Source organism: Salvelinus fontinalis, chromosome 4, assembly GCF_029448725.1.
Source record: "Salvelinus fontinalis isolate EN_2023a chromosome 4, ASM2944872v1, whole genome shotgun sequence".
NCBI lineage: Eukaryota > Metazoa > Chordata > Actinopteri > Salmoniformes > Salmonidae > Salvelinus > Salvelinus fontinalis.
The window spans coordinates 8,669,020-8,686,505 of NC_074668.1; the positions used below are offsets into that span (position 1 = coordinate 8,669,020).

Here is a 17,486-nt window from a genome sequence, read left to right on the forward strand (position 1 = left end):
AGGTGAAGTGAAACTCTGTGTCTCTCACACTCCCTAAAAGACCTCTGCTTGAAAAACAAGAAAAAAATGCAATATTAGTCGTTTGTCCCTCTTGAGACACCGTATCAACAGCAAACCCACCAACACTTCTTCAAAAGTCAGAATCAATCTAAGATAAATCAAGAAATCTGTCATAAATGTACGTTTTTGCAGAGACAAACACTTCATTGAAGATTCACTACAGTCAACCAATCACCGACGGGCCTCCCGAGTGGCGCAGCGGTCTAAGGCAGTGCGTCGCTGTGCTAGAGGCGTCACTACAGACCCGGTCCGGATGTCCTTGTTCCATCACGCTCTAGCGACTCCTGTGACGGGCCGGGCGCATGCAAACAGACTTCAGTTGCCAGCTGGAAGGTGTTTCCTCCGACACATTGGTGCGCTGGCATCTGGGTTGAGCGAGCAGTGGGTCAAGAAACAGTCATGTTTCGGAGGACACATGGCTCTCGACTTGCCTCTCCCGTGTCCGTACGGATTTGCAGCGATGGGACAAGACTAACTATCAATTGGATATCCCTAAACTGGGGAGAAAAAGGTGTCAAATGTAGAAGTTCGTTCAGCTGCCGAACATCAGCTTGCCTCCAGACAAAATGTGTGCTCAAACAGCACTACAGAAAATACCTGCAAAACACCCCAAAAAATCTAAAATAAACTGTTGTCTGGGAAACACACGCTAAGTTTTAGGTGAACAGCAGTCTGTTTGGTGGCAAAACAAGTAGGCCAGCAATGTCAAGCATCGGCCTGCAACCATAACCCTGTCACAAATCACACTTTCGCTGGCTGTTGTCTGTTCTTTACTAGCACAGATTTAGCTGATAGCTGCCTTATTGAAAAACAATTTACTTACATGAACTGTGATGTGTAGTCTTACCTAGCTACTTACAGTGAGAGTCTGATAAATGAGGTAACCAGTATGCGTGTGTGTCTCAGGTAGGTTAATCCAGGTAGGTAGGTCAGTGTGGCAAACGGGCTGACCTGATATCCCAGTGATCAGGTAATCCCCTAACTGGTTCAGAGGCACACAGAGGGGGGGGGGGGGGGGGGGGGGTAAGGGAAAAAGGACACAATCCAAGCTTTAAAAAAATGTAGAAGCCTACATGACTGTCTGTAGAGTTGTGACGCACAACACCTTGCACTTACTCGGTGGAAACCTTCAACAGCAAGAGCCACACCTATAGGCTGTCAGACTCCCCCAATCCTGTTCCTGGGTCGCCAAGAACTCATTGTTGTTTTGGTCCTCGTACTAAACACACTAAATCAACTCATCACCAACCCTTTGATTATTTGAAATCAGGTGTGAAAATGTTGTTTTTTAATTTAAAAAAAGTTTTTTTAAACTGTGCACCCCTTTGGGTCCCCAGGACCAGGAACCACTGGGACAATTAATGTAGTCTACAACACTGGACGCCATTAGAACCAGGAACCACTGGGACAATTAATGTAGTCTACAACACTGGACGCCATTAGGACTAGCTGTCGCCACTGGCGTTGGCTAATGGTGTTCCTAAAAATAAAAATTACAATATGTAAACTACAACACAATTATATCGTGTAACCTACTTCCTACATCCACAAACTAGATGGAACTAGAGTGGTAGAGAGAAACTGACTATGATAAAGTTGTGAGTGTACAACCATGTTAATGAGATAGCACTTCCTTATTACCTGAGGCTAAGGATACAGTATCAGTCTGAACAATGAGGAAGGCCGGGAGTTAGTAAAGCGGTAATTGGTTGGTTTTCAACAGAAAAGCATGTTGAAGGGATTGCTTGGTTGGTGTTGCTTGGTTGGGGCTTTGATCATACAGTTTAGATATAGGCCTGGTTAAAGTACTAGTGTCTCTAGATTTGAGGGAATAGTGTCTAACTCAGCAAAAACAGTCCCTTTTTCAGGACCCTGTCTTTCATAGATAATTCGTAAAAATCCAAATAACTTCACAGATCTTCATTGTAAAGGGTTTAAACACTGTTTCCCATGCTTGTTCAATGAACCATAAACAATTAATGAACATGCACCTGTGGAACGGTCGTTAAGACATTAACAGCTTACAGACGGTAGGCAATTAAGGTCAGTTATGAAAACTTAGAACACTAGAGGCCTTTCTACTGACTCTGAAATACACCAAAAGAAAGATGCCCAGGGTCCCTGTTTATCTGTGTGAATGTGCCTTAGGCATGCTGCAAGGAGGCATGAGGACTGCAGATGTGGCCAGGGCAATAAATTGCAATGTCTGTACCGTGATACGCCTAAGACAGCGCTACAGGGAGACAGGACGGATAGCTGATCGTCCTCGCAGTGGCAGACCACGTGTAACACCTGTACAGGATCGGTACATCCGAACATCACACCTCCGGGACAGGTACAGGATGGCAACAACAGCTGCCCGAGTTACACCAGGAACCCAAAATCCCTCCATCAGTGCTCAGACTGTCCGCAATAGGCTGAGAGAGGCTGGATTGAGGGCTTGTAGGCCTGTTGTAAGGTAGGTCCTCACCAGACATCACCGGCAACAACGTCGCCTATGGGCACAAACCCACCGTTGCTGGACCAGACAGGACTGGCAAAAAGTGCTCTTCACTGACGAGTCACGGTTTTGTCTCACCAGGGGTGATGGTCGGATTTGCGTTTATCGTCGAAGGAATGCGCGTTACACCGAGGCCTGTACTCTGTAGCGGGATCGATTTGGAGGTGGAGGGTCCATCATGGTCTGTGTGTCGCAGCATCATCGGACTGAACTTGTCGTCATTGCTGGAAATCTCAATGTTGTGCATTACAGGGAAAACATCCTCCTCCCTCATGTGGTACCCTTCCTGCAGGCTCATCCTGACATGACAATGCCACCAGCCATACTGCTCGTTCTGTGCGTGATATCCTGCAAGACCGAAATGTCAGTGTTCTGCCATGTCCAGCAAAGAGCCCGGATCTCAATCCCATTGAGCACGTCTGGGACCTGTTGGATCAGAGGGAGAAGGCTAGGGCCATTTCCCCCAGAAATGTCCGGGAACTTGCAGGTGCCTTGGTGGAAGAGTGGAGTAACATCTCATAGAAAGAACTGGCAAATCTGGTGCAGTCCATGAGGAGGAGATGCACTGCAGTACATTGCAGCTGGTGGCCACACAAGATACTGACTTTTACTTTTGACCCTTTTGATCAGTTGTTGAATCTTGTTATGTTCATACAAATATTTACCCATGTTAAGTTTGCTGAAAATAAACGCACTTGACAGTGAGAGGACGTTTATTTTTTTTGCTGAGTTTACATATACATCTTCCAAAAGCTTCTGATAGAAACACTTAACTGGGACTTACTCTGCAATACACCCAGTAATGTAATCATGTTTCTCTTACCAAATTAATTGTTCTGCAGTTTACATATGATATTAAGACAGACATAGGTCAAGTAGTGCACCACAGAACTAGAATGACATTTCTATGTAACACGCACAAGGTTAAATGAAGGAGAGACCAGTGAGAACTAGCACTGTCTGCAGCCGAAGGGTTAATTTCTAGAAGGATAGCTGGAGAGGTGTGTTTCGAAGGCAGCCATAAACCTTGACTGGTTTCATCTGCTGAGTGGTTCTCTCTCCCTCAACACTGAAAAGGAAGTCCACACTTTATCAAACAGAGTGGGACAAGAACACATACACACACAGAGATACATCTAGTATTACAGCACGCACACACAGAGATACACATAGTATTAGAGCATGCACACACAAAGATACACCTAGTTTTACAGCACGCACACACAGAGATACACCTAGTATTACAGCACGTACACACACACAGAGATACACCTAGTGTTACAGCACGCACACACACACAGAGATACACCTAGTGTTACAGCACGCACACACGAGATACACCTAGTATTACAGCACGTACACAAAGACAGAGATACACCTAGTATTACAGCACGTACACAGAGATACACCTACTATTACAGCACGCACACACACGTCACCAATTATAGTTTACCGTACACTGTGCAGAGACAGTACACCTACAGGTTGAGTAATGTTATGATATTCTGCTTCGGCTATTTTTAGGATTGCACTGGACAATTTGAAAGATGATTGAAGACTATTATGCACAAATTGAAAACCCAATGACAACACAGAACAGCAGGGAGAGGCCATCTCTAAAAAGAATTACACAAATCAGTCGTTGATCTTTCTTCTGTGATTCAAAAGGTTTGTTCAACTCTCCTACTGAAACTACCATAGAACTAGCAGACTAGCCCATGTCAGTCATCTTGGCTTGTTACGTGGTATAGGGTGAAACTGCCTCTACACTGATCTTGGGTCAGTTTTGTATTTGCCCCAACTAAATAGTTAAAGTCAGGATTGGGGGAGGGGAAGCTGATCCTAGATCTGTACCTAAGGGAAACTTCAGAGCTTGTTACATAATGGATTGACAGCATAATGGGAGCTTAGCTTCTTCCACATCTACTTTTAAGTTCACTAGGTTAGTTTGTTTATTTATTTAAAAATCAGGGACCGTGCAAACCAAAATAGTGCACCGTACTTAGCTACATCTCAATTCCATCTGCAGAAGTCACTTTGTTGAGCATATCACACACACACACAGCTGATGGGAGGACGGCTCATAATAATGTCTGGAACTGAGTGAATGGAATGATACCTTCCCAACATTTCACTCCAGCCATTACCACAACCAATCCTCCTCAATTAAGGTGCCACCAGCCTCCTGTGACACACACACGTAGTATAACAATAGCATGACTCACGAAGTAGAGTGGGGTGAAGAGGACGGAGTCAGGAAGGCGAGGACGTGGTCATAACACAGTCCCACTGACCTCACCTTAAATGGACCATCACATAAAGTAGCAGAGACTAGAGTCATTTAGCTAATGGATCCCATAGCTTTCCGTGGTGCCAGGGCATGTAGCCTATAGCTTTGCTTCAGTTAATGGATAAATGTTTATTAATAGGTCTATTTGGCTGTCATTTTCACCAACAAAAATATGTCTGGGAACTCCCCCAATCTACCTACAATACCCCATAATGACAAGGCAAAAACAGTTTTTTCTAAATTCGTGCAAATTTGTCAGAAAAAAAATGAAATATCACGTTTACATAAGTATTCAGACCCTTTTACTCAGTACTTTGTTGAAGCATCTTTGGCAGCGATTAAAGCCTCAAGTCTTCTTGGGTATGACGCTACAAAGCTTTGCAAACCTGTATTTTGGAGTTTCTCCCATTCTTCTCTGCAGATCCTCTCAAGCTCTTGTCAGGTTGGATGGGGAGAGTTGCTGTACAGCTATTTTCAGGTCTTGCCAGAGATGTCAGATTGGGTTTAAGTCCAGACTCTGACTGGGCCACTCAAGGACTTTCAGAGACTTGTCCAGAAGCCACACAAATACAGGTGTACCAAGCTTGTAGCAACATACCCAAGACTCGAGGCTGTAATCACTGCCAAAGGTGCTTTAACAAAGTACAGAGTAAAAGGGTCTGAATACTTATGTAAATGTGTTATGCAGTTTTTTTTATTTTTATACATTTGCAAAAATGTCTAAAAAACAGTTTTTGCTTTGTCTTTATGGAGTATTGGTACCGTGTGTAGATAGAGAAAAGAATATGCTTTAATCAACTTTAGAATAATGCTGTAACGTAACAAAATGTGGAAAAAGTCCTGGGGTATGAATACTTTCCAAATGCACTGAGTGTTTGTATTTTTATATATACAGTTGAAGTCGGAAGTTTACATACAATTAGGTTAGAGTCATCAAAACTCATTTTTCAACCACTCCACAAATTTCTTGTTAACAAACTATAGTTCGGCAAGTCGGCTAGGACATCTACTTTATGCATGACACAAGTAATGTTTACAACAATTGGTTTACAGAATGATTATTTCACTGTATCGCAATTCCAGTGGGTCAGAAGTTTACATACACTAAGTTGACTGTGCCTATACACAGCTTGGAAAATTCCAGAAAAGGATGTCATAGCTTTAGAAGCTTCTGATAGGCTAATTGACATAATTTCAGTCAATTGGAGGTGTACCTGTGGATGTATTTCAAGGCCTACCTTCAAACTCAGTGCCTCTTTGCTTGACATCATGAAAAAAAGAAAAAAGAAATCTGACTTCAGAAAAAAAATTATAGTCCTCCACAAGTCTAGTTCATCCTTGGGAGCAATTTCCAAATACCTGAAGGTACCACATTCATCTGTACAAACAATAGTACCCAAGTATAAACACCATGGGACCAGCCGGCATTCCGCTCAGGAAGGAGACGCGGTCGGTCTCCTAGAGATGAACGTACTATGGTGCGAAAGTGCAAATCAATCCCAGAACAACAGCAAAGGACCTTGTGAAGATGCTGGAGGAAACAGGTACAAAAGTATCTATATCCACAGTAAAATGAGTCCTATGTCAACATAACCCGAAAAGTCGCTCAGCAAGGAAGAAGCCACTGCTCCAAAACCGCCATAAAAAAGCCAGACTACGTTTTGCAACTGCACATGGGGACAAAGAAATGTCCTCTGGTTTGATGAAACAAAAATAGAACTGTTTGGTCATAATGACCATCGTTATGTTTGGAGGAAAAGGGGGATGCTTGCAAGCCGAAGAACACCATCCCAACCGTGAAGCACGGGGGTGGCAGTATCATGTTGTCGGTGTGCATTGCTGCAGGAGGGACTGGTGCACTTCACAAACTAGATGGCTTCATGAGGAAAGAAAAATTGTGGATATATTGAAGCAACATCTCAAGACATCAGTCAGGAAGTTAAGCTTGGTTGCAAATCGGTCTTCCAAATGGACAATGACCCCAAGCATACTTCCAAAGTTGTGGCAAAATGGCTTAAGGACAACAAAGTCAAGGTATTGGAGTGGCCATCACAAAGCCCTGACCTCAATCCCATAGAAAATTTGTGGGCAGAACTTAAAAAGCGTGTGCGAGCAAGGAGGCCTACAAACCTGACTCAGTTACACCAGGTCTGTAAGGAGGAATGGGCCAAAATTCACCCAATTTATTGTGGGAAGCTTGTGGAAGGTTCGACCCCCAGTTAAACAATTTAAAGACAATGCTACCAAATAGCGTGTATGTAAACTTCTGACCCACTGGGAATGTGACGAAAGAAATAAAAGCTGAAATAAATCATTCTACAATTATTCTGACATTTCACATTCTTAAAATAAAAGTGGTGATCCTAACTGACAGGGAATTTTTACTAGGATTAAATGTCAGGAATTGTGAAAAACTGAGTTTAAATGTATTTGGCTAAGGTGTATGTAAACTTCCAACTGTATATATAACAAACTGTCCTATATAGCCTACCTGACCCTGTATACATTGAGTTGTCCTCACGCTCTCTTCCAGCTTGAATAGAAAGTTGTGTAAAATCCATCTATTAACACCAAATAATACAGTCAGTACTCGAGACACCAGCTCGAGACACCAGCTTACTCGCGATTGTTTTATTATGTGGTGTAGCATACTATCTATAGATGTATGCAGCATTTAGCTTCTATTTATAAACTTGAATTCAAAAAATTACACATCAAATAGGCTAACAAAGAGGGGAAAAAAAGTAGTCAACTTGAGGATAAATGTAGCTTCTATTTATTGTTGAACTCGGCAGGTTTTCTGGCTAATAGCCTACACAAATGTGCTGCAATTAAGGTAAACTTGAAAAGTCCTCCTGGCTGCTTCTCTGTGTGTCTCTTTTTCGAATTCTTTCTCTTAAAAAGCTCTCTGTCTGTGGTTGTCCCTCTCTTTTTGTCTATGTAAAGGCAGATAGTAGCTACAGTATGCTACTGCGTCGCCTTACATTTTTGCGTGCAAATGTTTTCACCACAGCCTGTAGGTCCAAGTTGCAGGCCCTGACTGTTTTCTATACCGAGTATTGCCAACCCAGACATTCTTTCCTGAGACATTGTGCATTATGTCCATTGCACTGCAAACAATTTAAACTTATCTTGAATGATACATGCCAAGATATACCAGAGATAAGGGACTGTTGCAACCACACAAATCAAATGCTGGTTCACAAGTATGAGCCCTCAAGAACTGTTGTCTGCTAAATATGATCTGTTTGCATCTGCCAATTTACTGAAGGTCCAGTATCCAGATGGCCTGTCTCAGAGCTTCTGATATGGATAATCTTTTTCCGTAACGTGTTGAGGCCAGCAGTTAAGGAGAATGAGAGGCTCAACTATCAATGTTGCAGAACTGCTGTATTTTGTGATGCACACCTCCCTTCTGAACAGTTTCCCCTGATGGTCTTACGGCAACCAAGCTGTTTTTAACCATCCCTGTAACTGTCGCTTCTGTGGAGAGAATAATTTTCTAAACTAAAACTCATAACTACCTAAGAAGCATTAGGCTCTCGGTCTGATATGAGCTTTTGAACACTGGCACCTTCGTAGTCTTGACCACGACATTTGTACACCCATATCCCTTTACTTTGATCGGTCACATTCCTGAAGCCCCCCAAAAATAAACCCATAGTTTCCTGGTACATATGTAAATTAAAAAAGGTTTCTGAATTACTTTTTGGAGGGTTAGTGTCAAAATGATTTATAAAAAAAATCTAATAGATGTCAATGACAGGTGCATGACATACCCCTAGAGCTTGAAGGCCCCCCCGTCTTGCGGGGGTGTCCGGTACGCCAGTGGGGTGTGTGTGTGTGTGTGTGTGTGTGTGTGCGTGCAGTGCGTGTGCGTGTAAGTAGTGCGTAGTGCGTAGTGCGTGTGCGTGCGCAGTGTGTGTGTGTAGTGTGTGTATGCAGCACAGCAAACGGAGTTGGATTAACTGAATACAAGTACTATTCCTGGTACAACGTCTTTAATAAATACTAGTGTCTTGTGAAGAGGGAAGCTGGTCCGGTCTGCCTCAGTTGGTACAGCATGGAACACTAAAATACTGGTTTTGAGTCCCACACCAAAACATAATGCTGCAACGCCAGGATGCTAGGTTTGAGTCCCATACCAAAACATATTGCTTTGGATCAAATCAAAGTAAACCAGCTCTTCAAGTAGGACTAGTCAGGTGAAACATGTTAGACTGTCTGCGTTATATTACAGCGTTCTACTGCAGTGGGGAGTAGGGATGGATGAATAGGGCCATTTAGAATTTGCTTCAGTCACCCCATGCCAACAAAGGCCTCTATATAGACAGAGGCCCGTGGGGGGGGTTAAAATCTGCACCAATCACAGGTCAGGATACAGCAGGCTCGGGTGTTCATTGACCAATTGCAGAAGAGAAGGTCTGACAAGCTCCGTGCAGGGGGCCCAGAGTGAGGGAGAAGGGGAGATGATGGTAGGACTCTCCCTATGGACCCTGGTCGGTCAAAAGTAGTGCACTAGGTGTAGGGAGTAGGGTGCCATTTCAGACGCAGGGCCTAGTGCTTAACGAAAAGTCGGGCTGATTTGTGGTGTGGTGAACATGTTTCTAGCTGGACTGTCACACTGTCATTTTGTCAGACAGAGAGCCTCTCCTCCTGACCTTTGTGACAGAGTAGGGGTTTGGTGGTAATGCTGCATGGTGACTCACCCACGACTCTGTCGCCTGTCCCGACACCCATCTTCCTCATGGCGGCGGCGAACAGCGCCACATCGCGCCTCAGCTCCCCGAAAGTCACCTTGGTGATCTCGTCATTTGCCTCGGCTTAGAGAGAAAGAGAGAGGAGAGAGAGACCGTGAGAGAGGATAGTGAGAGAAAATGAGAGGTAAACAGAAACGAAAGCCCTGTTCGTACTGGATTAGTTTACCTGGTGGAGACAATTACATAACCAGGGTGCACGAGCACAAATCAGCACATCCGTAAGTTAAATCCCGTCTGAATCGACTAATTCCTAGGTCCTCTGATAATACTAGTCCCGTGCGAATCGAAATCCATGTGTTTTGAGAGAAATATTTAACAGGTGTTTCTCACAGTTTCAGCAAGAAAAACAGTAACTTGATTTGATAAATGGAGCTTAAAAACAAAGTGCTGTGCATAGCCAATATATGAAGAGCCTTTCAGAGAATGCTTTTGCTTATAGGTTTGGTGCCAATGAATTGAACATCTCCAAATGCCTCAATATAATACCCATTGCGCCTATTTAACGTAACCCTTGTTGTTAAAAGATCGCAAAGCAGCATTACAACGGAGCTAAACTGCATCTGCTGGCCGGGGCCATTGAGGAAGTCTTGTACTGCAGAGCGCTAAATTATCCTAATGATTACACTTCCTCAATCCAGATATTATGGCGACACTATACCGAGGATGCTTTGGTGTGGTTTAGAAACTTGGGAGCCAAACTGGAGTTATCAGTGTTTCCTGTTATCACCTAGACATGTTGAAATATCTTCACGTCTAGATTACAAATCTCCAGGCTTCAGTCATAACTGTCAATTTAATTTTTTAAACATTTAAAAAGTGAATTACAGGGGGTTAGTTTGGAAAAAAAACACGAATCCAGTCCGAATCATCCTCTGGAATAATGGGCATCCCGGGGTAATAAATACATAACCAACATTCTCTTGTAATACTAGTCCCATGCTTTACAAGGCCAAATTACAGAGAATAGGGCTATAGTTAGTGTATGCAAAGCTATCCAAGTAATAACCTGCTCTGGCATACAGGGCTAATACAAGAACCTGCTCTGGCGTACAGGGCCGATACAGGAACCTGCTCTGGCGTACAGGGCTGATACAGGACACATTAAGTAGTAGTGCAGTGCCACCTGAGTAATAGCGCTCCTCTCCTAATTAACTTACAGGAGTTTGGCGGTGGACGGGGGTGGAGAACGCACCGAATGATAAGAGGATACCCATCAGGATATTAAAAACCCAAGGAGTGAGCAGGAGCCTGAAAACCCTGTGGCTCCTAATCAAATCACACTGCCCTGCATTCCGTATTGACCCGACGTCGGCCAAAGACATCTTGAATTAGGAGAGCTTATTGGGTGAAATAAAACCGCACAATTCTCGAAACTATTTTGGACGGTGTTGTCAAGAAATGCAAGGCGACCTTTGGAATAATCTTCTCAGTGCTTCAGTAATTATCTGTATGTATAAGACATGCCATTTAGCAGACATTTTTATACAAAGAAATGTAAATGTCTGCGTGGCCCCAGCGGGAATTAAGCTAGAATTATAATGGCCATTAGAATATCATTGTGACCCTTTATTTCATACTTGGCGCACTAGCTATAAATATATACATTTTTTAAGTACTATAATTGTAGTATAAAAACATGGCTGGGAGCACAGGGTGCTGGTGTTGATTTAGGACTTGAACTCAACTGCAGATGAATGGGACCTTGGAAACGGACCAATTTAAAGCCTAATAAATTGACTGAATTGCCTCAGCCGTACTTACTAGCAGCATAGAGGGCCACCTTGTCCTGGTCTTTGTGCTTTAGCAGGTTTTCAGCATAGTTCATGCGGCTTCCTTTGAACCACTCTGGGACGTCCGATATCCTCTTGGAGATATCGACCACCTGAGGAAGAGGGGGGAAATGGCTAATGTTCTACATGATTCAAAACCGGGTTAAGGGAATAACGACTACAACGTAATACTGCTCTAAGCACAAGGGTACTGATAAGTAACTGCTTGACTAGATAATCGATTGGCCCCCTCATCAAAGAACTTTATAAACTCCACCAATCATAATGTAGTATAGCCTACGCATTGTAGTCAGTCAGTCCAACGATGAATGCAAGATTATCGGATTGTTTGCATAGCATTGTATTTTCACCTACTGTATGTGTTTTGTAAGACTTTAATTACACAAATTGTGAGAGATCACATTGTAGAAGGTGTTACTGCACTAGATGGATGAAAAAGCACAATAAAAAGGCCATGTCTGTGTCCCAAGCAGCTGTCAGAGCCCTATGGACCCTTGTCAAAAGAAGTGCACTATTATAGAGATTAGGGTGACATTTAGGATGCAAACATTCACTTATTCAATGTTATGTACATAGACACCAGGAAACAGTGGGTAGACACACCTCCTCATACATCCTGGAGCTTACTACCCCACAGAAACGCCACACCTCAGCCCAGAACTCAGGGTAGCTCTCCACAGACCACTGGTACAGGTCATTGTAGTTGGCTGCAAGGGGAATGACATGAGAGAGATCAATCATTAGGTTTGTCCTCCAGCTGCTCCACATTTTAGACAAAAATAACCACAGGAACGTACTGTTTACCCAATTTTGTATATGGTTTGGTTTTGCACCTAGGTAAAGTTAATTTTATATTGGATATTTGGTTCCCTCTTCAATAGCTATTGAACCAAGCAAAACAATTTCACAATTTATACAGATTTAAATCTTCTGAAAAATATAAAAGTCACACAATAAAAAAAGGTGTTGATTGTTCGCCATCCTCCCCCGATTCAGAATACACCATTGTCATGGCATGCTTGGTTCAATAACTATAGAGAACCACAGTATGCCTCATAATACCCGTAAAACTTAGCGGTCAAACAAGGAAATGGTTCAAATCGATTTTCCACTATTCAATTTTCCCCATAGGGGATTTTAAAAACACTTAAAATAAGGTATGTGTTTTGTGTAGGCTTACCCTGGCGTGATGTTTTGATAACTGTGTCAATCTCTCTAGGACAAGGTGACATCAATATATTCACCTGTATTCACCACCCCCGCAAAATTAAATGCTAACTTACTGCTAATGTGGCAATCATAAAGAACTACAAATGCCATGATTTGGACGAGACTGCCGAATCGAGTCGAAGGTAAGAATTTCTGGATTAACTAATGTTAGTCATTAATAAACTGTCCCCCCAAAACATTTTAAAAAACTGGACAATTCTGAAAACGGTCTTGTGCAAGTTTTCAATTGACACAATACCTGTTAGCAAAGGTATCAGCTAGAGATAGCTTGCAGGGATTTGTCGTTTTGTATGACGTCTACTTTGACGCTAATTAGTATTTTTGAATCCGAGAGTAAATACAGCAGAGCCGAATATATTGATAAGTCACATTCTCCGAGAAAGATTTGCATGCAAAACGTCACGCCACAGTAAGCCTACATGAAACAGTGTTTCTATAAATCCCGATGGGAAAAAAATGTATGGTGTAAAAACGATTGGAAATTATGACAGCTCCATCGTGGGGCAACTACAGTACTTAGGCTAGCATGTAGCAATATTATAAATATGCACATAGCTACATTAGCTAATGATGCAGTGTGTTGATTCTCCCTAGCAAAATGAATCGATTGTTACGAATGTATAACGTTAAATTAGAGGTGACTAGCATGACTGTCCCCGTCTGAAAAGCTGCTCCCTCGCCGGGTCACTCACCTAGATTAAGCCCAAAGTCTCTGTTCACCTGTGTCCTGAATCTGTCCATTTGTGTGTTCTTCTTTGAGTCTGGGTACCATAATACCTTCGACTCCATTATCTTCTCGCTCATACGTTCGGTGTCTTTGGACATTGTTGTTGCCTTGTTGTCGCCTCCGTTAAAAATGAGTCTGTCGTCCTTTATAGCTAGCTAGCTACTGTAGCTTAAACAGGCAGCACACTTCAGGTATGAATATGAGACAGAAGGCCAGATTGGACTGTCATTCCATGCGGACAAGCTGCAAGGATAAACCCAGTAAAGATCCCTCCCACCGTGAGGTGATGCGGCTGTCATAATAACCCACGGTATCCTTCCGCTTAAAGACGCAGATCTATTTCTTCCATAATAAAATCAATTTAGTGTTAAACCAGTGTGATATCTAACCAATATCCTAGGATTGTGCATGATTATTACAAACAAACTGTAAAAAATACAAGTAAATTGCATGACAAAAGTAATTTCCCTCAATCACTGGTGGCAAGGGATGGTGTACCTGTCGTTTCTTGTCAGAATTATTGACCCACTGTTCCAAAGGGATTTGAATGGCAGGCTGTTTCTTGAGAGAGCTAAATGCATGCGTGGCATGTGCACTGAGGCCTCTGCCAATAGGTCTGGACCTTTTTGGCACAGATGGTATTGTGTGGACCCCTGACCATCGGGTTTGGTTCAAGTCCTGCTTAAACTGTCCCACCTCAGCCTCATCTCTTTCACAAAAACATGCACTTGGGGCATAAACGGGTCTTGTCCCTTGTTATGAATATTTTTGGGGTAAATGTATTTTTAAATACAAACAAAGCACACGTTTCTATAAAATCATGACAATAAGCTGTTAACTTTGTAGAATGGTTGCAATTGCATAATATGTTCAAGGTACAAAATATGTTTGATCAAAATACATGTAAAAGAAAGTGATCTTTGGGGGTCAGAACGTTCAAGCGGAATAATATCACGCGGGGGCACGCCACCAGTTTGTCTGCAACCTAATTGGTCGAATAAATACTGGCTCCACATCAGCCGAGACACGTCGTATGCAAAAGAGTGGGTCGACCGTGTTGACTGGCGGCACTGATGTCCAATGAAATATACAATCTTGATCAGTGACAGCTCTCGAATGAAGGGATTCACCAATAAAACTCGCAGAACTAGAGAGCGTTTTAGAGGTGTTCCCAATCAAATTGCTATATGTCATGCCCCTCCTCAGTCACTTTCACTGTCCAGAACCGTGAAAGAGAAGATCAGTTGTTTATTTTCAGAAAATAAAATAAACACAATTTATTTAACACAATTAATTTAATACAATTTATTTTCAGAAAATAAACTATATCAAATGCTTACATTCAATAAATAATTTCACTGTTCTTCTTGATACTCTCAGACTGCTACAGCATGTGGTAGACAAATATGCTTTGCTGTTTCACAGTGAAAGAGGAAATAGTTTTGAAACCCAGAGAGTTTTGAAACACAGAGATAATTATTTCTAAAGCATCAGTCCACCTACCAAAAAAAAAAGAGCTGAGTGGATGGATTTTCATTACTCTTGAATGCCAAATCAAAGTCTGACAATGGATCGGAGCGATGATGCAAGTGAAAAGAGAGCGGGATCTTGTGTTGTGAAAGATCAATGAGAGGGAGACGGTAGATCAGTGTGTCTAACTCAACATGCCATATTATAGCTCTGGTCCAGGTCATGGTGTGATTACTAGTGGAGGTAAACGCACTACGCCCTGGACTTAGAACTGAGACCTGTGTAGCTAGTTGATGGACCAGCAACATAAAGCCCAGTGCAGGTCAGATAACATCCATTGCCACCTTCTACCCAAGTTTTTAAAAAACGGTGAAATAGTTCAAACTTTTGTTTATATCAGATTGTGAAACCCACAATAAAAGATCCCAGCCCAGTGTAGAGTAGATGCTGTACTCATGCCCTGTTCATCGGCTACAGTAAAAGTAGCACTGACCACTGTCAACTTTTTATTTAACACATAGCTCATTTTCTTGATTGTCAATATTAGCATACAGTGTTTGATACTATTCCATTTTAACAGTGAGTGGGTGGACTAGTTATACATGGTTATCTCATCACTAGCTTCCTCTAACATGATGTGTAGATATCACTCATTTGTTACAGTTAAAGGCACAATCCTTAATTTGTTTTCCAGTCATACAGCAACCCCACCACTTTGTTTGATATAAATCTTAGGGTAATTCTGCCAAATTTACAGAATTATGAACACAAGGACTGACGGTCCATGACTTCAATCAACATGACAGTTCCAAACCACGTGTTTTCACTCCACCCTTGTGTAGGGTGCCGTCTTTCGGATGGGACGTTAAACGGGTGTCCTGACTCTCTGAGGTCATTAAAGATCCCATGGCACTTATCGTAACAGTAGGGGTGTTAACCCCGGTGTCCTGGCTAAATTCCCAATCTGGCCCTCAAACCATCATGGTCACCTAATAATCCCCAGTTTACAATTGGCTCATTCATCCCCCTCCTCTCCCCTGTAACTATTCCCCAGGTCGTTGCTGCAAATGAGAACGTGTTCTCAGTCAACTTACCTGGTAAAATAACGGTAAAATAAAAAATAAAATAAAAATAAATAAAAAAAAGTACTTGATTGATGAATAAAGGTCACTAATTAGTAAGGAACTCCCCTTACCTGGTTGTCTAGGTCCTAAATGAAAGAAAACCCGAAGAAACTCAGGCCCCCCCCGGGGAATGACTTTGACACCCCTGTTCTAAACATACAATACATTGAACCTATAAATGATTTGTTTTTAAAGGCATTGCTTGCTTATGACACTAGAGACCGTTGTAAAGCTCATTGACAATTTATAAATTATATTCTTCAGCAATGGGTATAGATTATGCTTTGAAATGACCATTCTAGAGCACTAGATATTGCAGATTGCACCTTTTAAGAGAGCAATTCATAAATTGGTATGTTTTTGACTTACTAATACTCGTGTTGGTGAGGCCAGAAAAATGAAAGCCTTACAGTCCATCTGTTTGCATGACCATTAGTGTATGGAAGCGTTCCTTGGATATGAGAGATTCTAAATAACAGTGCAAATAAAGCAAGAATGAACAACTCAGCCTAATGAAAGAATAGACCTTGATTCACTGATGAGTAAGTAAGTCAAGCCTAATTACCCTATAGATTTGAATAAATAGGTTGAGGGCATCCATGCCATCTGTACCAACACATGCTTATTATACACTGAGTAGACAAAACATTAGGAACACCTGCTCTTTCCATGACATAGACTGACCAGGTGAATCCAGGTGAAAGCTATGATCCCTTATATATGTCACTTGTTAAATCCACTTCAATCAATGTAAATGAAGGGGGGAATACAGGTTAAAGAATGATTTTTAAGCCTTGAGACATGTATTGTGTATGTGTGCCATTCAGAGGGTGAATAGGCAAGACAAAATATTTAAGTGCCTTTGAATGGGGTATGGTAGTAGGTGCCTGGCGCACCATTTTGAGTGTGCCAAGAACTGCAAAGCAGCTGGGTTTTCTCCATGTGTATCAAGAATGGCCCACCATCCAAAGGACATCCAGCCAACTTGACACAACTGTGGGAAGCATTGGAGTACACTCAGCCTATGCAGTGATAAGACAAACACACTGGCTTGAAGTACAGCAATTGGGAAAGATCTTTGTACATGGCTTGGGAAGATGTGAAAGACTTGTTCCACCATGCCAAAATGCCAGGTTTGGTGGGGCTGACTGAAACATGAACGAAGGGAGAGCCAAAGTAAAAGTTTGGAAAAGGCTCCTGTAACAGTGGCCTAAGGTCATTGTCAAGGCCCCAATTGCCAGGAGTGAGTGAGTGTACTCCTGTGTGTCCACATCACAATTACATCACTTGAAAGATAGCCACTGCCAATTTTGAGCAATGATGTGCAAGAGGTCTCTTTACTCGCTCTTTTTTTTGTCTGTACTTTTCAAATCAGCTACACTTGTGTGGAAACCAACCCTGCTAGTTATTCAGCATTCGTTACGCCAAAAAAAGAGAGTGAAGAGAACATGTGCGTAGTGGTCACGTCACTCAAATGATATATTGAATTGCCTATGTTCTTGACTTCGTGCAAAGCAAACAGTCAAGCCTTAATG

General features: G+C 42.3%; 1 protein-coding gene across 1 annotated transcript in view; it reads right to left on the reverse strand.

The window, feature by feature from the left end:
* aacs (acetoacetyl-CoA synthetase) overlaps positions 1-13,632 on the reverse strand; it is a 59,091-nt gene extending 45,459 nt beyond the window's left edge. Inside the window, exons 1-4 of the mRNA XM_055918681.1 lie at positions 13,323-13,632; positions 12,004-12,107; positions 11,372-11,492; positions 9,560-9,673 (exon numbers count right to left, since the gene is read on the reverse strand). Coding sequence (XP_055774656.1) covers positions 9,560-9,673; positions 11,372-11,492; positions 12,004-12,107; positions 13,323-13,455 — 472 coding nt within the window. The 5' untranslated portion in view covers positions 13,456-13,632. The remainder of the gene's footprint in view (positions 1-9,559; positions 9,674-11,371; positions 11,493-12,003; positions 12,108-13,322) is intronic.
* Between the last annotated feature and the right edge of the window lie 3,854 nt (positions 13,633-17,486).